The 20,897-nt window shown below is 41.2% G+C and overlaps 2 protein-coding genes across 2 annotated transcripts in view; both read left to right on the top strand.

Moving 5' to 3' along the window:
• Positions 1-290: 290 nt before the first annotated feature.
• Positions 291-1,100, top strand: LOC116786792 (translation initiation factor IF-2-like; the record flags this gene model as incomplete). The annotated part of the gene is given in 4 exon segments (XM_032687776.1): positions 291-720; positions 723-797; positions 800-999; positions 1,002-1,100. Coding segments are annotated over 4 exon segments (804 nt in total), but the record flags the coding sequence as incomplete, so codon positions are not given.
• Positions 994-20,897, top strand: part of PTPN12 (protein tyrosine phosphatase non-receptor type 12) — a 67,542-nt gene continuing 47,638 nt past the window's right edge. The window contains 1 exon segment of the mRNA XM_032688595.1: positions 994-1,275. Within this exon segment, the coding sequence (XP_032544486.1) occupies positions 1,177-1,275 (99 nt within the window). The 5' untranslated portion in view covers positions 994-1,176.

Here is a 20,897-nt window from a genome sequence, read left to right as displayed (position 1 = left end):
ATTGCCAAATCATCCAGCACCACGTAAGGGAGAAATTTTAAACGATGTTCTGGCAGGAAGGCCCATGGTGTATCTATACCTGTATCTATACTTATATATACACACCTATATATATAAGTACATATATAGAACTACATATACTTATATATATATACATATTATATATACTTACATACACAGAGAAATAATTATAATTAATAAATAATATACACGTACATATATATAAGTACTTAATATATACATATGCATATTTATATCTACATCTATACTTAATAGACATACAAACACACATGCGGGGAGCGGTCCCCGGCCAAGTGTCCGTCCCCGTCCCCTGCCCCGTCCCGTCCCGCCATCTTCCCGCTGTCCCGCGTTCACCACCTCGGGCACCGCCCCCGCAGGGACCCCCGGGCACTTCCAGCGGCTCCGGGCTTCCCACACGGGGTGGGAACCCTCCTGCTCCAGGCGTTCCAGTGGGACGCTGCGTGAGCCCCCAGCCCCGCAGCGCTGGGACGCGGCGCTGTCGCGACTACACGTCCCGACATGCCGCTGCAGAGCACCCACCGCCGCCCATTGTGCTCCGGACAGAGGGCACCGCACTCCGCTCCGCTCAGCCTCCCCCCCGCCCGGCTAGTGGTCCCTTCCAGCACTCCATGAGGCGCTCTTCGGGCGGTCCCATCAGCGGGAAGCGAGGGGGGGCGACGGACCGGGGCGAGGCGCGGAGCACACCGGGCGTTCCCCCGCGGCCGGGCCGGGCAGTGATTGGTGAGCGTGGCCGCCAGTCGGGCGCAGCGGCGGCCGGGGGAGCCAATGGGCGCGCGGAAGGGGCGGGGCGCTGGCGCGGCGGGGCGGGGTCAGGGCCGCGGGCGGGGCTCGCGCCGCGCGTGCGCAGGGGGCGGAGGAGGGAGCGTGTCGTGTCCGTGTCGGCGGCGGCTCCGGGGAGGGTCGGGCGGAGGGAGGGCAGGGCAGGATGGAGCGGGCGGCCGGGCGGCCGTGAGCGGGCCGGGAGCGCAGCCAGCAGGCCGCGGACAGGCCTGGGCGGGGGACAGGCGAGGCAGGGCAGGGCAAGGCAAGGAAGGCAGCCGGGTGACGGGTCGTGCGGCGGAGGGGGCTCCGGGCGGAGAGGGAGCGGGCGGGCGGCCGGGGCTCCCCGCTCCGCAGGGCGGCCGGCGGGGCAGGATGAGCCAGGAGGAGATCCTGAGGAAATTCATTAAGCGCGTCCAGGCCATGAAGGACACAGACCACAATGGGGAGGACAACTTCGCCAGCGACTTCATGGTGAGGGGCGGCGGCGCGGGCGGTGCGGGCGCGGCTCCGGCGCCCCCCGGGACGGGGAGGGCGACCCGCGGAACCCTCCCCATCCCCCGGCGGGCCAGGGGGTGCCGGGCTGGGCGAGCATCGCTCCCCCGGGAGTGACCTGCTATTGTGTGCCCGGGGCTCGGCCGGCTCCTTGTGCCCCCCAGCGCTGCTGGGCTCGGCGGGGGGAGGGAGGGAGGGAGTGTGTCCGCCTGGATTCGCCCTCCTTCCTGTCCCCCCCTCCCATGGGAGGTTTGTCACCGCGGCCCTGGCCCTTCCCCGCGCCCGGGGAGGCGGTGGGTGACCGGCTCTTGCCAAATTAACCGGGAGGCTCCTCGCCCCCCCCCCCCCCCCGCTCCTCCTCTGAGCGCATAAAGGAGCCAGAGCTGGCTCGGGGGGGGAGAAGGGGGGGGCTGCGAGAGCGCTTCCTCGCCCTTGCAGCCCCTTTTCTCTGCAGGGCTGCCGTGCCTAATGTCAGCTGGGGATAATCGAGCGCTCCTTCTCTCCTTTCCCCTTTATCTACCTCTCTAGCTACCTGCTTGAGATTTCTCTTCTTTCCGAGGAGATGTGTTAAATGTATTGATAGTCCTTGGAGGATTATTCATCTTTCCTTCCCTAACATCTCCCTTCGCTCCCATCCCCCATCGCAGCCCTGCCTGTATCCCTCGTCCTTTCTTCCTTCCAGATCGGTTCACCGTCAGCCTTTGGTTAACGTGTGCGCTCGGGGAAAAATTCTATTGGAGAATAAGCGCTTTTCCTGGTTTATTTTGGCTGTTTAATCGGGCTTTTAAAATATCTCGGGAGATTTATCTTTTGAATAGGTAGTCTGAGCTGCGAACAATAATTTTGATTGGGCAGATGTCGCTGACACTTTTCAATATCGTTTAAATACTTAATATCAAAATGCAGTTTGACCCACAGGAGAGCCGAAGGAGAGTGGGGCAGTGCCCTTCGTATTCGTGTGTCTTTGTAGCTTATTTTATTATCCCTCTCTCTTTAGGATTAAAACCACATCCTTAGGTCTTTAAGCTGTCAGTCTGTGCTAGTGGTCTGGGAACAAAAAAAAAAAATTCTCAATGTAAATGTCGCATCAGGGATTGTCTGAAATGTGGGGAGGAGGCCGCGGATGTTGCGCAAGGCAAGGCGGAGGGGCGTTGGGAGCGCTGGCAGGTCCAGGGGTGGAAGAGGAAGTGGAGTGGACTTTGGGAAGTAACGAGTTCATCCAGGGTGGGGAGGGAGCCCGTGGGAAATCGGCCACGCTCTTTGGGCAGGATTTTGCAAATACTGAAAGTATGCTGCTGAAACATCTGAGCGTGTGGGAAAGGAAGAGGGAAATATGTACAATGAAGGACGGCGTTGGAGTGATAGGACCCTTCTAAGTCTTCACATGAGGGCTTAAAGGTTACATACTCTGACAGAAGCGTTTAATTAAGTAATAGTTTTAGTAATATAATTGCTCTTTAACTCAAATTGACTTCTTGCCTTGTACTGATGGGTCTGTCTTCTTCGTGTTAATTACATGTACTTTACAGAAAGGGTGGCCTAGACTAGTGCAAAATGCGGGACATTATTAATAACCTTTATATTTAATACTTTGTACTAGATTTCCTAAACCACTTCTACCATTTCACATCTGATAAATATCCTAATGTTTTAGCTTTGTTATAGTCAAATGGTATACAATACCATCTTTTTTGTCATCTTTTCTTTGAAGTAGTGGCACCTCTGCATAGTAAAATAGCTTTTGTTTCAATTTCTCTATTTGACAGCATATTGTTTCTGTAGGTTTCAACTGTATAGGCAGTGAGTTTTCCCGTTGCTTTCCTGCAACAGCAAGGAAAGAGAATGCTGCTAAAAGTAGGAAAATAGGAACTAATGGGCAAGGCATTTCAGGAGAAAGATGTTATAACCTGAAACAGTGTTAAATGTTCCAGAGATAACTGTGTTCAAAATTTCTTTTGTCCTCTTAACACTTTGTATTTCAGACTTTTATATTTGATTTTGTACTGTAAATTAAAGGGAAAGCAGGAAACTAAGATGCCAGTCTTCAGCCTTAATATTCACCTTTATATAGTAAAGCAGACATAGATTAGTGTGGTGACAAGAATAATAATTGCTGATTTTTGGGGTTTTTTCACTATGAACATACTGGGGTATTTTGTTTTGGGGGTGTGTGTTTTGAGGTGTGTTTGGTTGTCTTAACAGAGCCATGTTTATGTGCTCTTTAAAATGATTGGAAGGGGAGAATAAAGGAGGTGAAGGGGATATAAGTTTCAGTATTCTGTTTTCTTTAGAGAATTAGTAGATTATTTTTGGAGTGGGAAGGGAGGAAGTTGTATTTTCTCATTTAAGTGCAGGATGTACTGTTGCTGCTAAGCACTGGCAAGTTTGTGGAATAGGAATTGCTGTTACTCATCGCCTCATTTCCAAGTCAAAATGGAATCTGAAATACAGATGGTAGAGGGGGAGAATGCAAATGAAAATGATTCTTTATTTTTATGTTTTTTATTGCTTTTGAATTTGTCAAGTAATAGGCTTAAAGAGTTGTATATAGGCCTGAGTGAATGAACTGAAAGTACTTGATGGGTGCCAGGGAGTGCTGGAGGAGAGTGTAGGGAAGCTAGAGGTGTACACAGGTAGGCTGATAAGCCTGGCTGATTGCTATTGAAAGTCCAGAGTGTAGATGACTAAGACTACTATTTAATAATGCCACTGACATACCTGGAAACAACTTCCGCTTGGAAGGTGAAAAATCGATTATTACCCACTCCCCACTCCGATTATGAGATAAATTCTGTAATCTGGGCACCAATGGCAAGTTCGTTACTGGAAATCTAATATATTTAATTTGCTTGCACTAGGAAGTAAGCAGGACTTACTAGTAGATCACTTCAGTACTTTGGGTGTGCACAGTTAGGATTAAATGAAGTGGGTAGTCTGAAAACAGGACAGGCACATCTGTGTGCCTTGCCAGTAATCAGGTATATGTGGATACAGGGACAAGTGGGCTTTTTGCTAAAATAATATAGAATAGGATGTTGCTACTATGGTTGCAGTACATCCAGGTACTTTTTCCTTGACTTCTGCTGGCACTGCTTATGCTTGAGTGTTGATGTATTTTTCAAGTTTTGTTTCCATTAGCTGTATTTCAGCTAGATGCTGTTAATTTGTATGTGGGGGGCACACACCAACACATTACTTCATTGTGTGTGGTGATAGTCATCCAGGCCATTCATAAAGCTTCTTTGACATGGACTAAATCTGGATGGAACAATGTGACCAAATAGTCATTTCAGTAAACCTGAACTTCAGAGGCTTCTGGAATTTTGTGAAATACTGTTCATTAAATGTTATGCAAAAATACAATTTTACATGAACAACCATTCAGCTTAAATGTTCAGTGTTTTTGTCTCCTTCTGAGGAAATGAGTGCTGTTTCTGTTGTTTCAAAGATGCCACTCTGAATTTTCATAGAAGCAGCTGAATACAGCCACAAAGCTGCTGCAGTGACCCTGGGGTGTAAGAACTCACAAACTCTGCCTAAAACTGCAGTTCTTTCAGGCACATGAAACTAAACCAAGTCAATTAGGCAATGCTCTGGGTTGTGTCAAATAGCTTGTGTGGTAACAAGTTCTGTTTGCTCAGTTTCCAAAGACAGCAGTGTGTAATTCTACTGTTCTTATGGAGTAAAGGGTTGTGTACGGATATTGCAGAATGTTATAGAATCATTCAGGAGGAGCAAATGGTAATCTTGACCTTCCACCTCATGGACATACTACATGCACTCCAAATAATTTAAATAGCGTGTCAGATACATACTTTGTTTTTATTCTTATCTCAATCCTACAGTGCCTTTTGCTGTATTTAGTTATACATATATAGATAGATAGATAGATAGATTCATATCAATAGATACCTATATATGGATACGTCTCATGTGACCATAGTTTATCAACCCTAGACCCAAATCTATAGATCTGTAGTGCTTGGTGCAAGCTTATATATTTGTATTTGCATGGTTGTATGTCTGCATATATGTGTGATTGATGCTGTAGAAATGCTGTAGAACTAATTTCTTGCTTTAGAGTGTACACAGTTACTTTAAAACTGCAATAGGTTCAAAGTATTTTTCCTTGGTGCTATTATAGCTGAATAGAAGTTATCGGCAAGCAGGGAAAGGTTAAGCAGATATTCAGATTATCTAATATGTATACATTTTTTAATCTTGAGCACAACAAGAGTCTGAGGCTTTTATATTAATCTTAAAGCCATTGATTTGTAATAAACAGAAATTCTGTTTGATTTTCTTCACTGTTACTATGTAAGATTCGTGGATTTTGCTTTGTGTACTGCTACACTTTTACTGTGGTGTGCTTAGTAAGTAGAACATTTGGCATAGGGAAAATAGTAATGCACTTGTTAGTGTTGGGAAAAGGTGAAACTCTAGGAGTACCTTGAGTATGCATTTGTAGAACTGAAATCAGAAGATAGATAATGATTTTTTTCTTGGTCTTATGTTTAGGGAGAGGCATCAGTGTTAAAGTTCAGATATGGAACTGAGTAAAGGACAAGTTAATTGGGTAGAGCAGGAGCTTTTTATGCTGTTAAAAAGCACGGCGTTTGCATCCTAGTGTTTTCCTCAGGCTGTTGTACTCCACAATTGCTACAGTTATGCCACCACAGCCTTGGATAACTCAGCTATGTGTGTTTGCCCTCAGTGAAGCATGGACATGCATTTCTATTTCTGTTAACTAGCACGTGAATGTTGCAGAAGAGATTAAACTCTTTGTTTTCCTGCTTCATCTGACAAAAAAAACTTGCTAATATAAACTTAACTCATTAATTGTTTGTTCAAATTTGTGCAGTCAGAATGTGTTTATGAAAGAAGAGCACTATGGTACAGCTGTGGAGTTTTTGACTCAGAACCTGTAGCCCCAGAGAGTGGCTCTGTGTTTGAGTTCTGTCTGGAGTCCGTCTGCATCTTCTAGAAACCAAATTGTATTCAGATCCAACAGTACTGAGACAACACCAGTGCAAAGCCAGTAGCTTTAGTAGGGAAGCTGAGAGTGTTGCAAGATAAGTCGAGAGCTGTAAGAGCAGAAGAGCACAGTCAAGTCTGTCAGGCTTTAGGTCTGTCATTCTGGGTTAAACACTGTTGTTTTAAAGTATCTCTGAATACTCATGTCGGGATGTTTCAGTCACTGTCAGGTTTGCATAGGAAAGTTACTGCCTGTGTCCCTGAGGGCCTTGTTCTAGCTACCCTTTTGTCATCAGCTTTAGAATGAAAAAATTCTTACACAGCTAAAAAGATCAAGTAGAGAAATATGCTTCCCAAAAGGTACCAGATAAATAGAGGTATAAATGGATGACCTAGTTTAGTTGACCTAATTTTTCCTCCTATCTGTCCTCCTACAAGCCAATACTTTTAATTTCTTTAAAAGGTAATTTTATTGGTGTTAATTTATGGGACGACTTAAAGGCAATATTGCCCTAATGGAAGTGTCTTGTGAAAGAAAAGCCTAGAAGAATTGAATTATCAGCTGTAAAATGTGGCAAGGTGATGTAGGCAGTTACTTCAATGGGGGAAAATATCTAGCTATTATGAGAGGACTGAAGCTATGAGTATTGTTGCCTCCTGGGCTACATATATCATTAGGAACAAAAGCAAATAAAGAAACGTTTCGTTCATTCAGATTTCTAGAAGGAAACATCAATAATTTTGAAGGAAATCCTACCATAATGCTTCTGACAGTAATTTTTTACAGTAGTTTTACTTCTGAACTCCCTTAGTCTTGCAAAAAGAATTGAATTGCCTAGTGTTAGGAATGTGCCAAGGGCCACTACATTAGTAAACTGAAAGTTTTAAGTGCTGTATGAATCAGTTGGCTTGTTCAATTTTTAATTTGCTATGATTTGGAGAAATCCTAACACAGTTGGTAAGTGTCCATAAAGGTATCCATATAACTTTCTTTTTGGCAGAAGGGCTATACTCTTCATCTTTTTCATGTTGAAGAGCAGGCCTTGATTCCTAAATGTTACTGAAATGTATTAGTTTTAATTGTTTGATCTTAGCTGTGATTTTTGGTGCATAAAGTCATGGATTGGAAAGCATCAGTCTCTAAGGGGAAGTTAACTTAGTTAAAACCATATTGCTTTAAAGAATGTAGGTACTACTTTAATCTCTTTATTTATGACACTGAACTTGTCATTTTCAAACAAACTTCTTTTATATTAACTTCCTTCTTATGTAGCTTTGTAAGGTGTAGCTGGATTTGTTTGTTTTTCTAAGGTCTGAGTACAGTGGTGTCCTCTTGAAAAATTTTGCATCTTACTGCATTTGTCTGTCCTGCTGTCTTGTCCTTCTTGCTGCCTCATGTGGATGACATCTGCTTTTTGTTTTTCTTCTGAAAACACGCAGATGTTTTGTACTCTTTGTGATCACGGGAAGAACAGCTTCTATATGGATCAGTGAGATTTGAGAGAGGCTTTTTCTTGGGTTCTGAAGAGGTAGATGACTGTCTTTCAGCTGTGCAACCGGCTGCAGTGGGAACAAGGGGCCAATACTTGTTCTTCTGGACAACTAATAAAGAACAGTCAAAGGGAGGCTGAAAAGAATGTGGCACATAAGAGGCGTTGTCTTGTATTCCTGCTTTAATTGAGGTTGGGCAGTCAGCACTCTGCTATTGTTGCTGTCCTTGCTATCTTTCATATTTGCTATGTGGTCAATATCATGGATGAGAAACCCATTTCCTGTGCTGGGCTAGACTAGTTCTCTGTTCTAGTGCATGCAGGTTTTGCCTGGACTTTAGGCATGATTTCCAGCTACTTGTCACATTTGAGAGTTTCAGGGGGCTGTTCTTCCAGAGTTTTCATACTGTTTTCCATTGTTGATTGTATTTTTAAATACATCATGTCTTCCTTTACATTAGTATGGCATTATTTTTATTCCTCTGATAGTTCTTGGAGGACCCAACTATCTTTGAACAACTGGCTTCCAAACTGAAAGGATGCTTCGTGGGTTTCCTGTCTAAGTGTTCAGAGTACTTGCCAGTGTAGATTATGCATCGTGTTTAAATGACTGATTGTTGTGGAAACTGCGCTGCTCTTGAGAAGCCTGAATGATGTTCCTCTCTGTCCTAAATGTTTCACTTCTTATTCAACTGTATTTGACTCTGTAATGCATAACCTTGTGATGGAACAGCGTCTTTTTTCCTCAAGGCACTCAGTGTTCTGGTAGCATGGACGGTACCTGGGTATAGCTTCCTACTTAGACAAATTTTCTTGTTGGATTAATTGTCCAGTATTTGTACAGTCTCACTGCACAAAACTGAGAGATTGATTAACATAGAAAGCAGAACAGACAAAGAAAAACAAGTGATAGGAATAACAGAGAAAACTAAGTGATAGGAATAATACACTGCACTTAGACTGTGGGTAGGCTGGGTTTGAAGTTGATGACTGGCTGCACTATGAGTGAGTAAAACTAATCATGGAGATGTCTCAGTGGTAATTGTATCATGTCCTGCATATTTTTTGCAGTGCATAGCTTTTTTTTTACTGCTTTTTATACATATGGAAAATAAAGTTTAATTCTTCCTTTATTTTCTACTTTAATCTTTACCATCAAGCATGGGAAGCAGGATTACAACTGGAAGCTATGCTTTTGTTATTAGTTACTCCCTCATGTATATTCTGATAATTTTGGCAAATAGGTAATTGTTAATTGAAATGAATACAGTTGTCCAGTAGGAGTACTCAAGGGAAACATTTAGCTCAAAATAAAACTGGAAAATGAAACAGCATTCTGGAGGGAAGGGCATATGTAGGTTAGTTGAACTGCTTCAAGAAAGTGAGAATTCCTGCAGAGATGAATTAATTATAAATTGCCTATAAGGCAGCACCCCTATTGCACAGACTGCTAAAGGAAGGAAATAATCTCTTAGGTACTGTGAGTGTCCCCAGATAGCTCCAAGTATTTGACAGTTTCTTCTAGGACTTCAATTTTTAGTAGTTTAGGTGGTTATACAAAACTGTGTGAAGTTTTATTATGACCAAATTATAATGTAAAATTAATTTTATCTCATTTTCTTTGAGTTTGCATAAACAAAACTGTGACGTTAAGGACATACAAGTGAATATAAATGTTAATGAAGAAAAAATGGCTGATTGTGGGCAGGTAGAAAGGGCTTGGCAAGTACTACAGGCACTCACTGGGATTTATTTTAGTAAAGAAATGTGGTGTTTTATAGATGCTTTATTTTTCTGTTTCTTCTACTTCAGGAAGACTAGGCCCAGAATGGAGGAATGTACATTGTTTCTTTTAACAGCTCTTTGCTACAGAAGTGAAACACTGACATTTCTCACTTAAAGCTTTGGGCACGAATCTGCTTTCCAAACTGAATGCCCTGAAATAGGTTGTCATTAAAGCTGCACAACCTTTTGTATTTTCCTTATAAACAAAAGAACTTTTCCAGAGGCTATTCCATAGAACTGCCATGGGAGTTGCCCTGGAATTCTGTAGTAACACTACTACAATTGCTTCTTCGACTGGTGCCACATGTTTTCTTAATATTTTGATTAAGATGATGGAATTTAAACTTTCATTTGTTTTCCCTTTTATTATGGTGAAAATGCAGCCTGCAAGTTATCTGAGATGTCAACTCCCTGTTGTTCTGAAAAGAGCAGGTGAAACTGTGGCAGAGAGAAGCCTAGTTGTATTTCTTAGAAATTACATAAGTCTGTAGCCTGTTAATAAATTATTTAAATTGAGAGACCAATAACACTGAAAAAATGTGTGTATCCTGAAGTCAGCAAGCTGTTGCCATAAATTACTGTGATTTCCTACAGGGAAAGAATATTTGCTTCTAAAATGCTAATTCCACAACTAATTCTAGCATGGAATAGCCTGAATGAGAGCTTGCATTTGGTACCTTATACATGATTAAAAACTATAGTATTTTTGGTGCAAAGCTATAGCAATGTGTCTTTCTGGCACAGCAATTTAAAAAGCATTAGCACTGTTTAAATTGGTGATTGTGTGAAAATGAAGCCAGCATCCTGTTTCTCCAGTCTTACAGCATATATAATGGGCTTCCCTTCCTGTATTCATAGAAAAAATATTCCCTGTCTGGTACAGTAGGGCAATATGATCATCCCATGAAGAAAGTATGTGGATATGAAAACCTCAACGATGGTGTTTTTAGCTCTCATGGATGAAGGTAACTTCCAGTTATATTCAATGTGCTTGAGGCCAGAAGGTGTTTAGAAGTGAGAAAAGCAGCAATGAAAAAAAGGGAATCCAGTGAAGGGATATAATTAAGTATTGAACCGATTTATTTCTAGAGACAGAACCTTTGAACTAAAAATGACCATGATTTTAGTCAGGTAAAGGGTCTTGTTAGGCATGGTAGGGAGGAAGTGGAATTGAATTCAGTAAACAAATGCAAAAATTAATTTCTTCTATTATTGCATTTTGCTTTACATTTTGTGGGGTCATTGTAATACTTACCACTTTAAAACCTCCAGAACTTGATCCTGAAGTCAAGACTTTCCCAAATCTTGTACTGAAGGTTTAGATGTTCAGATGTCCCATGCAAACTATTCCAAGGCACAGCGGACAGTATTCACTTACGAGATGTATGTGTTTCTTTTCCCTCCTTTCCCTGTTAACGGATTCTTGTTAGTGTGGAATTTGCCATTTATTGGTAACAACTGAGAAGGTGAAATGTTCTTCTTGTAGGAATGTAGCTATATTGGGTTTGTGTGGCCAGGTTTTGGTAGGAGGTGGAGGGGCTACAGGGGTGGCTTCTGTGAGAAGCTGCCAGAAGCTTCCCCCATGTTCAACAGAGCTCCAAGATGGAACCACTGCTGGATAAGGCCGAGCCCATCTGTGACAGTGGTATCACCTGTGGGATAACATAGTTAAGAAGGAAAAAACAAAAAAGTTATTGCACAAATGTAGTTGTGGTCAGAGAAGAGAGGAGCAAGAATATGTGAAACAGCCCTGCAGACACCCAGGTCAGCTAAGGAGGAGGGGCAGGAAGTGCTTCAGGAGCTGGAGAAGAGATTCCCTTGCAGCCCATGGTGTGGCAGCTGTGGCCCTGCAGCCTGTGCAGGGCTATGGGGGTGCAGAGATCCACATGCAGCCTGTGGAGGACCCCCTTGGCAGAGCAGGTGGATGCCCAAAGAAGGCTGTGACCCCGTGGGAAGCCCACCCTGGAAAAGGCTCCTGGCAGGGAGGAGCCTATGCTGGAGCAGATTTGCTGGCAGGACTTGTGACCCTGTGGGGGACTCTCACTGGATCAGTCTGTTCCTGAAGGACTGCACCCTGTGGAAAGGGACCCACGCTGGAGCAGTTTGTGAAGAACTATAGCCCGTGGAAAGGACTCACGTTGGAGAAGTTCATGGAGGACTGTCTCCTTTGGGAGGGAGCCCACATTGAAGCAGGGGAAGGACTTGTCTCCCTGAACAGTGGCAGAAAAAACATGTGATGAACTGACTGTCACCCCCATTCCTCATCTCCCTGCACTGCAGGGAGGAGGTAGAGTCTGGGAAGGAGAGAGGGGTAGGGGAAAGGTGTTTGGTTTTTTGTTGGGGTTTTTTTTGTTTGTTTTGTTTTGTTTTTTAAGATTTGGTTTACTTGTCATTACCCTGTTCTGATTTAATTGTTAGTAAATTCAATTAATATACCCACGTCGAGTCTGTTTTACCTGTGATGGCCATCGGTGAGTGATCTCTCACAGTTCTCCTCTCAACTTATGAGCCTTTCATTATATTTTTCTCTCCCCTATCCAGTTGTGGAGGGGGTGCATGGAATGGCTTGAGTGGGCACCTGGCATCCAGCCAGGGCCAACCCACCATAGTAGCTTACCTACTTCATATGCTTGAACTGAAGATTTGTTTGGAGATCACAACCTCCTCTCCTTCCTGTGGTTAGTAGGTTTAATAGGTATATGATTGTCATGTTGTGTGGAAAGTTAAACACATGAAATCTTTTAGTTTATAAGCTGGGTTTGAGAAAACCTTCAGAAGACAGTTGGGGAACTTTGCTTATGCAAGGTGCGTTGTGAATTTTAAGAGTATCTCAAAGGCCATGGAGGAAGGATTTTTGCAGAGGAAAAGACAGAAATGCTTGCTCATGCGAGCTTCCTTTTGTATTCATACTCCTGTCTTTGATTTGTCTTCAGCTTGTTGGATCTAGCTTCTGGACATTGTATAAACAAGATATCCTTCAGGAATTCTGCATTTATGTCAGCTAGAAGTTGAATCATCCTACCAAGTGTGTAGTTTTCCACTGGGCATAGTACTTCTGTCAGATCTTATGCAAATTGCGACATGTATTTTTTGTTTGTATCAGCTCTGATCTGTCTTGAATGTTTTGTTTTCATTTTACTTCTCTCTTTATGTTGTGGTTGGATTTTACTAATTTTTTTTTCCTTTCTACTCTCACCTTTACTCCTGTGCTTGTGCTACCTTATCCCTATGCTGCTAGAATGGTTTCCATATAATTTTAAACCTTTGACTTTTACTGTTTTTGGAGGACAGAAGCCATTGCATGATGAGGGGCAAACCATGTGAAAAAGTTTATATTTCTTCAGCTTTGTATTTGCCTCGCTTTTAGACTAGAAACTCTTCAGAAGAAGCATTAGCTTTGTACAGGGTGTCATGGATTTAATGAACTGAAGGTAAATGGTTGTCTGTAGTGTAGTTTGGTACTCTTTTAAGCTGTGTGAGCACTGAGTGATCAGTGGTTGAGTTTAAGGCGGCACATGGGAGGGTTTTTTTGCCTTTTTTCTGAATTCAATGGTAATAGTAGAACTGGCTGGTCTTTTTGGTTTTGGCTTTAAATTCAGAACAGAATAGCCACACATTTTATTGGCTTTGTTATCTTCTTAAAATGAAAGTTAAGTTTATAAATGTTACCTAACTCTGCTGATCACTGGTTTTTAATGACAATGAAGCAAGAAGCTTGTGAAGCAGGACAATGAAGTTTAACCAGACTAGTTTAAATAGTCTTTGTAAGAATCTTCATGCAGAGTGTTCCATATGAATTTTCCTGTTATGATTTGTTCCTTTCAGCAGGATTAATATTCCAGGATTTTTGTTGGACCAGGTGATATTGCTTATGGATCCCTCTCCTCACAAGAGTAACTGTAGTGTTGAGGTGTTGTCTAAGCTTGGTTATTACAGAGATTCATGGATACTAAAACCTAATTGGAATATTTAGAAATAAATGCTGGGTCCTGGCAGCTACAAGGAGTGCAGTCAGTATTCAGAGGGAATAGCAGTGGGGCCATGATGCAATCTTGCAGTAAGTACTGTACTTGAGCGTGCTTACATCCTGTACTATTCACCATAATGCATCTGTAAGAAGCACTTGCATCCTGATAAGACCTTGTGATACTTCACTGCTCCTGTGAATTAATTCACTTTGGCTGTAGAGTATGTGTTTCTGTATTTTGCATTTTAAAGCCAGGACTTAGCAGTCCTGTATGTCTCATCCTATTACTTGTCATGCAGTTACTGTCTCTTTAGAACAAATGTGTATTCCTGTCTGGGCTTATTAGCATTAATAGCTGTTCTGGTTACCCCGTGGAATACTGATGCACAATGCTACAAACTGGGCATGAGAAGAAGGTAACCTTTAAGAGAAGGCACAGTGCAAGGATTTAAAGACAGCATTGCTTTGGAAAAATGCTACTGTTCCTTAAAGTCAAACTGCAGAAGGCTTTGGGGTTGAGATTAAACTTGACTGACATGTTGAAAATTAACTGAGATCTTTTAAAGGTATGGATTTTGTTTGGAATGCTGCCACTTCCACCAAGGGAAAATAAGATTGAGAAACTTGGTTTGAGTCCTACTTAATCTGCTCAAATAATTCTCCTCGTAGTAAGTGTGGGGAGTTCTGATATTTGGAAAGGGTCATTGTTTCTCCCCAGTCCAAATTTCTCACAATATCTTGCCTATTTCCTAGTTAGAAACACCACAATAGGCAGTTCCCAACATCTGTAGTAGCTCAGAAGTTTGGGGGTTTTTCTGACTAGAGGCACATCTGTTTCCACACAAGCAAGTCACACAGTTTTCGTGGCTGTAAGCAGCAGTACAACCTGTTCCTTTTAAGTTGTTCAGTACTATGTAGCCTCACTTTTCCCAGTTGTTCTATGTTTTATATAAAAATGAAATTCACACTTTGCTTTTAGTATTTCCTATCTTACTTTTTAAATTTTTTGATTCCATTCTTTCTATCTAACCTTTCCCAAGAGTAGCTTTGATAGATCGGAGGAAGTAACTTTGGTAATGCAACTTTCCTTGTTCCTTGTGTTTTATCTACTTACTTTGTCATTCTGAAGAGCTGTGACTAGCAGTTTCACAAAGAGAGATCTAAAATTGGACACTTTTGGATAATGGAAATGTAAGTTCAGTACTGAGTAAAATGCTATAAAGTGCAATGTGTCTTGAGGGAGGTGAAAAACCATTTTGATGAAGAAGGCAGCAAAGTAAAGGTTAGGAGGAAGCTGTTCAAAAAGAGGAGTTTGTGGAGATTACATTGCATTTTAGCGAGCTAAACCAGGAAGGTGTTCATGGCTTATTTGTGTGCAGGTTAGCAGCCTGCTGCTCTCTGTGAGTAATGTGTACTGGGCAATGTACTGAGTTGAAAGAGAGACAGTACAAATATGGAAGAAGTTCTGCTTGTGCCATAACTGTCCTCAGTATTTTACAGTCACACAAGACCTGACTCTGATCTCTGCAGTCAGTGGGGCTTTGTGATGCTGATCTAGTGGCTGCTGCTCCTCTGGTGCCTCCACTGTCACAGTCATGTTGTTAATTCTGTGGCTTTGCTGAGATGGTTTCTGGTTTTCCAGAATTAGAATGTGAATTTGACCACAGCTCAGAATTTTTTTTTTTTTAATTTATGTGTAAACAAGAGAAAAGAGGAATATTTGATTATGTTGAGCAGCTTTCCCCTTCCTAGATGGCGAAGTGTGGGCTGCAGCCAATGTCAGTAGCAGAGTACTGTACAGACATATGAGGAAGGAATGGCAATAAAGGAGATCAGTGGCTTAGAAAATAAGATTATAGCAAACAGAATTGGAGTAAAAAGCTAAGAGGTGGAAAACTGTTAAACTTGATGCAACAACTAGAGAAAAATCTGTATATATAAATAGCTGTTGTTATTGATGTTAACTATTGCCTCCGGCACAGTAAAAACAAACCAGCTGACCCTTGGCTGTAGGGGTGGATATGAACCTCTGTCCTTGTGTTCATAGTACCAGAAGTTGAACAGACTTGCATTGATGAAGCATGGCTCACACCAAAACTCCTAAAGCTACAAAGAAAGGAACCCCTCTATCCATATCTTCTATTCATGTAGGTCATCAAAACCTGTCTTTGCTGTATTCCATTTTTCGATTCTGCAATATATGATGGAAGGAAGCAGATGAGTAGTGGTTTATGCACTTCCAGTTTTAGCTGGAGGGAAAGTTTTTTTTAAAATCTGAAGTATGCCTTTGAATTGTATCCAAAGTGGTTACTTGCCTTTTTCTACAAGGTGGAAAAGTCTATAATCTACTTTTGCTGCTTTTTCCTATTTTTACTGAATACCTAAAATAAGATCCGTTTAGTCTTGCTAACCGTTTAGCATTTGTAACTTAGAGGATTGGGATGGGATCTAAACATTTAAGTATGTAATTAATAATCATGAAATCATAATCAATAAACCATGAAAGAAGTATTGCTTTGTAAAGACTATTTGTGTGCTGAGGTGATGGGTTTGTTACCTGAACACTGTAAATTAGCTGAATTTTAGTAATTGTGGTGTTTGGGACAATGGAATAATACAAATGGTATTGTCTTGTGCTTCCTGGAAAGGATCTCAAAATGTTTTAAACATTTTGGGATGTTTTGTTTTGTAGTGGTGTTGAAATTGGAATCTGCAACACATGGTACAATAGGTATATTAATAACTAGGGAAGAAGATGAGTAGATGAATCTACAGATCAGTTATGTTGGTGCTGAGTACACCTGTATTTGACCAACCAATAGTGTCAGCATGATGGATGAGGGTGTGGTGTAAAAGTGTAAGGCTTGTGTAAAGGTGTAATGTGGTGTAAGGCTTACAGGAAACGCTGAAAAGTTGGAGTTTGGTCAGAGTGCTCCCCTTGTTGCCTTTGTTGCTGTTCAAGAACCACTTGTTCATTAAAATTATCAAAACAATTACCTTGAAAAGAGATGGAGCAGCAAGCACAGTGTCTTGCAGTGCATATATTCAGATGGGAAATAAAACCTGGAGTTATTTCTGTATTGAGGGCAGTTTTCTTGAGATTCCTTTGGATTTGCAGCAAGAGAGCAAAAGGGTAAAACTATCTGAGACTTGTTCAAGCAAATAGCACATGGGTAGAAGACAAACAGTCCCTTAAAAATAACTTGGTTATAAAACAATGAACAGCTAAAGTGATCATAACTGCAGTTATGGTGGTTGGGACCAGCAGTAACATGTTTTTTATGCATTTCAGGCAGCGCAATACCATCTGCTGTACACAGTGCAATAGGTATATTATTAACTGGGAGGAAGATAAATAGATAAATTTTAGGATCACATGATACATTTAGTTTGTTCAGAGTATCAGAATGGTGTAATGTGTCATGTGCACCTAGTCTGATATTTTATTTTGACTGGTGGATACTGAGAGAATGTCAGAAATGAAACAGAGCCATCCTCCCAGTCCTTCTCAGTGGCAGATTCTGAGTAGAAGCTCAGACTGTACATGGTAGCAGTGGGTTGATGTGCACAGGGCACCAGAATCCATCCCTGGTCAGGAGATCAGCAGGTACTGCTACTTGGCCCATGTCAACAGGCTTTGGCCTGCTTGCGAATGTTTTACTTTTTTAGCTCTGTATAATTTCCTATAATTCAACTTCCTTCTTTTCTTTTTTGTCTTTTTTTTTTTTTTAAGTTCCTATTTCTAAAGGAAAAAGTTGTGGTGAATTTTTTTTTTAGCCTTTTCCTGTCTGGCAAGGATAACAGATGTAAGTGTGCAGAAACTACAAGTAGTTCTTCAGGACCTTTAGCCAGCTCAAATTGGCTTCAAGGTGCTTTTCTTGCCGGGGATGGAGTGAAAGATTCTCTGGCAAATTGATCTGATATCTTTAAAAAGAGAAATCTGTACTTTTTACCCCTTTGAAATACTTAATTTCAGCTTCATAGCTTTCCCAGTCTCCTCCTCAAGAACCATCAGGTTTCTTGTGTGTGCTGCCATGCAGTGATTGTTTCCTTGATAGTATAGGTCTTAAATAATCCTGGATGCATTAAAATATATTATAAAAACTCAGCTTGCTTTTCCTCACCTTCCTCTTGTTTGTCTGTCTGCTTTCATAAGCATGATGCTGCCTCCCCTCTGGCATTCCCTTGCCCATCAGCCCAACGTAATTTGTGGGGGTGGTATTAGTTTACAAGTATGTAGTCCTGCAATCAAGTTTGATTCCTTTTGTATCAGTATCCTCCTTTTAGACTCAAATTTAGACACCCTTGAAGGAGTCAGACAGTCAGACAGTAGATGATTACTTCAGGTTTCTTCCAACTGAAATATTCTATTCAAAAGTTATAGTTTACCTTAATATCTACATGTAATGCAGGGGAATAGAAAGACCTACCCATTTTTTCTGACAACAGGCACTTAATGTGCCTGAACTTTGACTTCTGCTCTGCCCTGTATTTAGGGTGTGGTGTTTCATGCCTGTCACAGAGGATTTCACACTGTGCTGCAATAATTTACTTTATTGCTTCCGAGTCTAAGCTTCCTTAAGCCTGATTTAAATTTTGGTAGAGGCAGAGACCATTCTTTTGTCTTCTTTTTTTTTTCCTTTTCATCCAAAAATGCTGGTTTGTGTTTTGGGGTATTTCAAGAAATAGGAAACAGAAATACCTTTATCTTTCAGTCTTTTTATCACCCGTGTTCACCATTCCATTGAACAATCTGCTGTTCTTTTAATCAGTAATGTTGCATGAAAGAATTCTTAGTGTTTTACCTCTTAACCTTATTGGCAGAACTTTGTGTCTAGGACTATATTTGTTTGTTGTCTCTTACCCACAAATGTTACTGTTACTGTCCTGTTTCTCTTGTGGCTCAGGGGTGCTTCATAAAAATTTCCTCCTGTACAGTTGTCCTGGTAGCCAAGGACTACCAGCTGCCCAGTTTCCGTTGGGAATCCAAGGTTTTCCTCTGCCCAAGAGGACACTGACATCTAGTGGGCGGGTTCCACTGACACAGGGCAAGTGAACTGCTGCTTAATGGCCATCTTTCTTCTGGACTTTTACGTAAATTTTGTTTTCGTTTAGAACCTCAGGGTTCTTTCAAAGAAAAAAAAAATATGAAGCAGCCCAGTCAGTTTTGTGTAACTTCTGGAGTTTAAGGAGTAGCGTTTCTGCAGTCAAAGTAGTTGTGTTTTGTTGCTGAGTTTTGGGGTTTTTTGCTCATTCCCATTACCTGCATATGAGCCTCAGATGTTTGTAGTAAAATTATTTAAGTTATTTCATTCCCCAGTTGCCCTCCCAGCCTGTGAAGAAGGTAAGAAGGTAAGTTGCCTGTGTAGCACAGCAGGAAACAGATCATAGAGTGGTTTGGATTGGAAGGGACCTTAAGGATCGTCTAGTTCCAGCCCCTCTGCCATGGGCAGGGACATCATCTTGTTCAAAACCCCACCCAGTCTTGTGGCCTTGGAACTCTTCCACGGATGGGGCATCCGCAGCGTCTTTGGGCAACCTGTTCCCATGTCTCACAGTAAAATGTTTCTTCCTAACATCTAAGTTAACCTGCCCTCTTTTCACTTTGAAGCCACTACCACATGGCCTGTGGCTACATGCCCCTGTAGAAAGTCCCTCTCCATCTCTCTTACTGGCTGCTACAAGGTCTCCTTGGAGCCTTCTCTTCTCTAGGCTGAACTACCACAACTCTCAGCAGGTGTTCCAGCTTCTCACCTCTGGGACAGACGGTGCCTCTAAGTTGAATTCAGTTCTGTGCCTGTTCTTTCAATGAAGCTTGATACCTAATAACCACCTAATAGCTGATTTGCAGCTTGTCCAGGACAGCTGTTAGTTTAACTGGGAACCAAGTATCAGAAGAAGTTTTAACAAAACCACAGTTTTTCCAGGAATGTTCCTAGACAGGGAACAATGCTTAGAAATCAGACTTTCTGAAAATATTAATCAAAATGTTAGTATTTCTTTAAAGACAAAAATAGACATTTCAGTTCTTTGGTAATAAAATCCACATTTTGTTATCAGAGAAAATAAACACTGCCTAAAGCTCGACAGCAGGAGATGCCATGTTAAGTATTGCTGCAGATTATTGTTTGATCTCTCGAGTGTTTAAATTATTCTGCACTAGTGTTCATTAAACAATAATATACTGGGTTTGGATTTGTTGGCCATCTGGTAACTTTGTAAAGGAGGTTAAAATGAGACAGTTTCAAGGAACTTAAATTCAGGCTTAAAACCAAATCAAGCCTTTCAGACCCCTTTAATATTGTACATGATAGAACATATCGACTGACAGTTCTTAGGATGAGAGCATTAGACTTAAGTGTTCAGGGACTGTTTTAAAAAAGAAAATATTACTTCCTTGTCCAGAATAAATATTGATTTTTTTCCTTAAAGATGCTAATGTTTGCTAGCATTCTTTGTTTACATTGAAAGTATTGCCAAATAAAACCAGACTGTCACAACCTAAACCACTGACATAAAAAAGAATTCATGTTTTATATGAAGTACCAGAAAACAAAATGTAAAAGCTACTAATGCTTTTTGTGTGCTAAGGGACACTTAAGCAATACAAGCAATAGATAAAGTAGAATATAAATGTTTTTGTCTTAAGAGGAAAGTTTCAGTAATTTCAGGTTGAATCAGTCTTACTAATTTCAGACCACAAAGAAAATTGAGAACATTCAATCCATCAAAAAAGAAAAATCACAACTTTAACTGACCTGTTATTAAGAAGAAAGAAAAAAAATAGTTTATGTCCTGTCATCTGTTGAGAATTTATATTGTCTCATCTCTAGAGTTTCCCAGAATGCTGGACTTATTACTGAGTACAGGTTATTGGTAACTATTCTGTTTTATTTTCTTGGTGACTACTAGAAACACTTATGAGTTGCCACTTATTATTTGTAATAATATGCGTTTATGTTTTCTTCATTGTCATGTTCTAGTGTATAACTTTATTTGGCATTTGTTGAGGTTTATTCTTATTTCTTTTACCCTGAAAGTCCATCTTCTTGATGAGTGTTATATTCTCATCTTCGTCTCTTACTGTTTTCCAGTTTCTCATCAAATATCTGTTAGTGTGCACTGCTTTGCTGGAGAGGTCATGAAGGAAAATGCCTGCTTGGCCTGGGAAGTTTTTTTGAGAAACTCCGCTTGTGAAATCCCTTCAGTCAGATGATTTTATTTAAAAACAATTTTTTCCTTGTAAAAACAAACTAAAGAGACCAGTCTCGCCTGAATTCTTGTAGAAATTCACATACTCTTCTTTTGAATTGGCACCATATCAAATACTTACTTGAAGCTCAGATTGGAACAGCTTCCTTTTCCAAGAAAGGAAGTGGAGTCAC

Source organism: Chiroxiphia lanceolata, chromosome 5, assembly GCF_009829145.1.
Source record: "Chiroxiphia lanceolata isolate bChiLan1 chromosome 5, bChiLan1.pri, whole genome shotgun sequence".
Lineage (NCBI taxonomy): Eukaryota > Metazoa > Chordata > Aves > Passeriformes > Pipridae > Chiroxiphia > Chiroxiphia lanceolata.
This window is presented reverse-complemented; position numbering and strand designations above follow the sequence as displayed.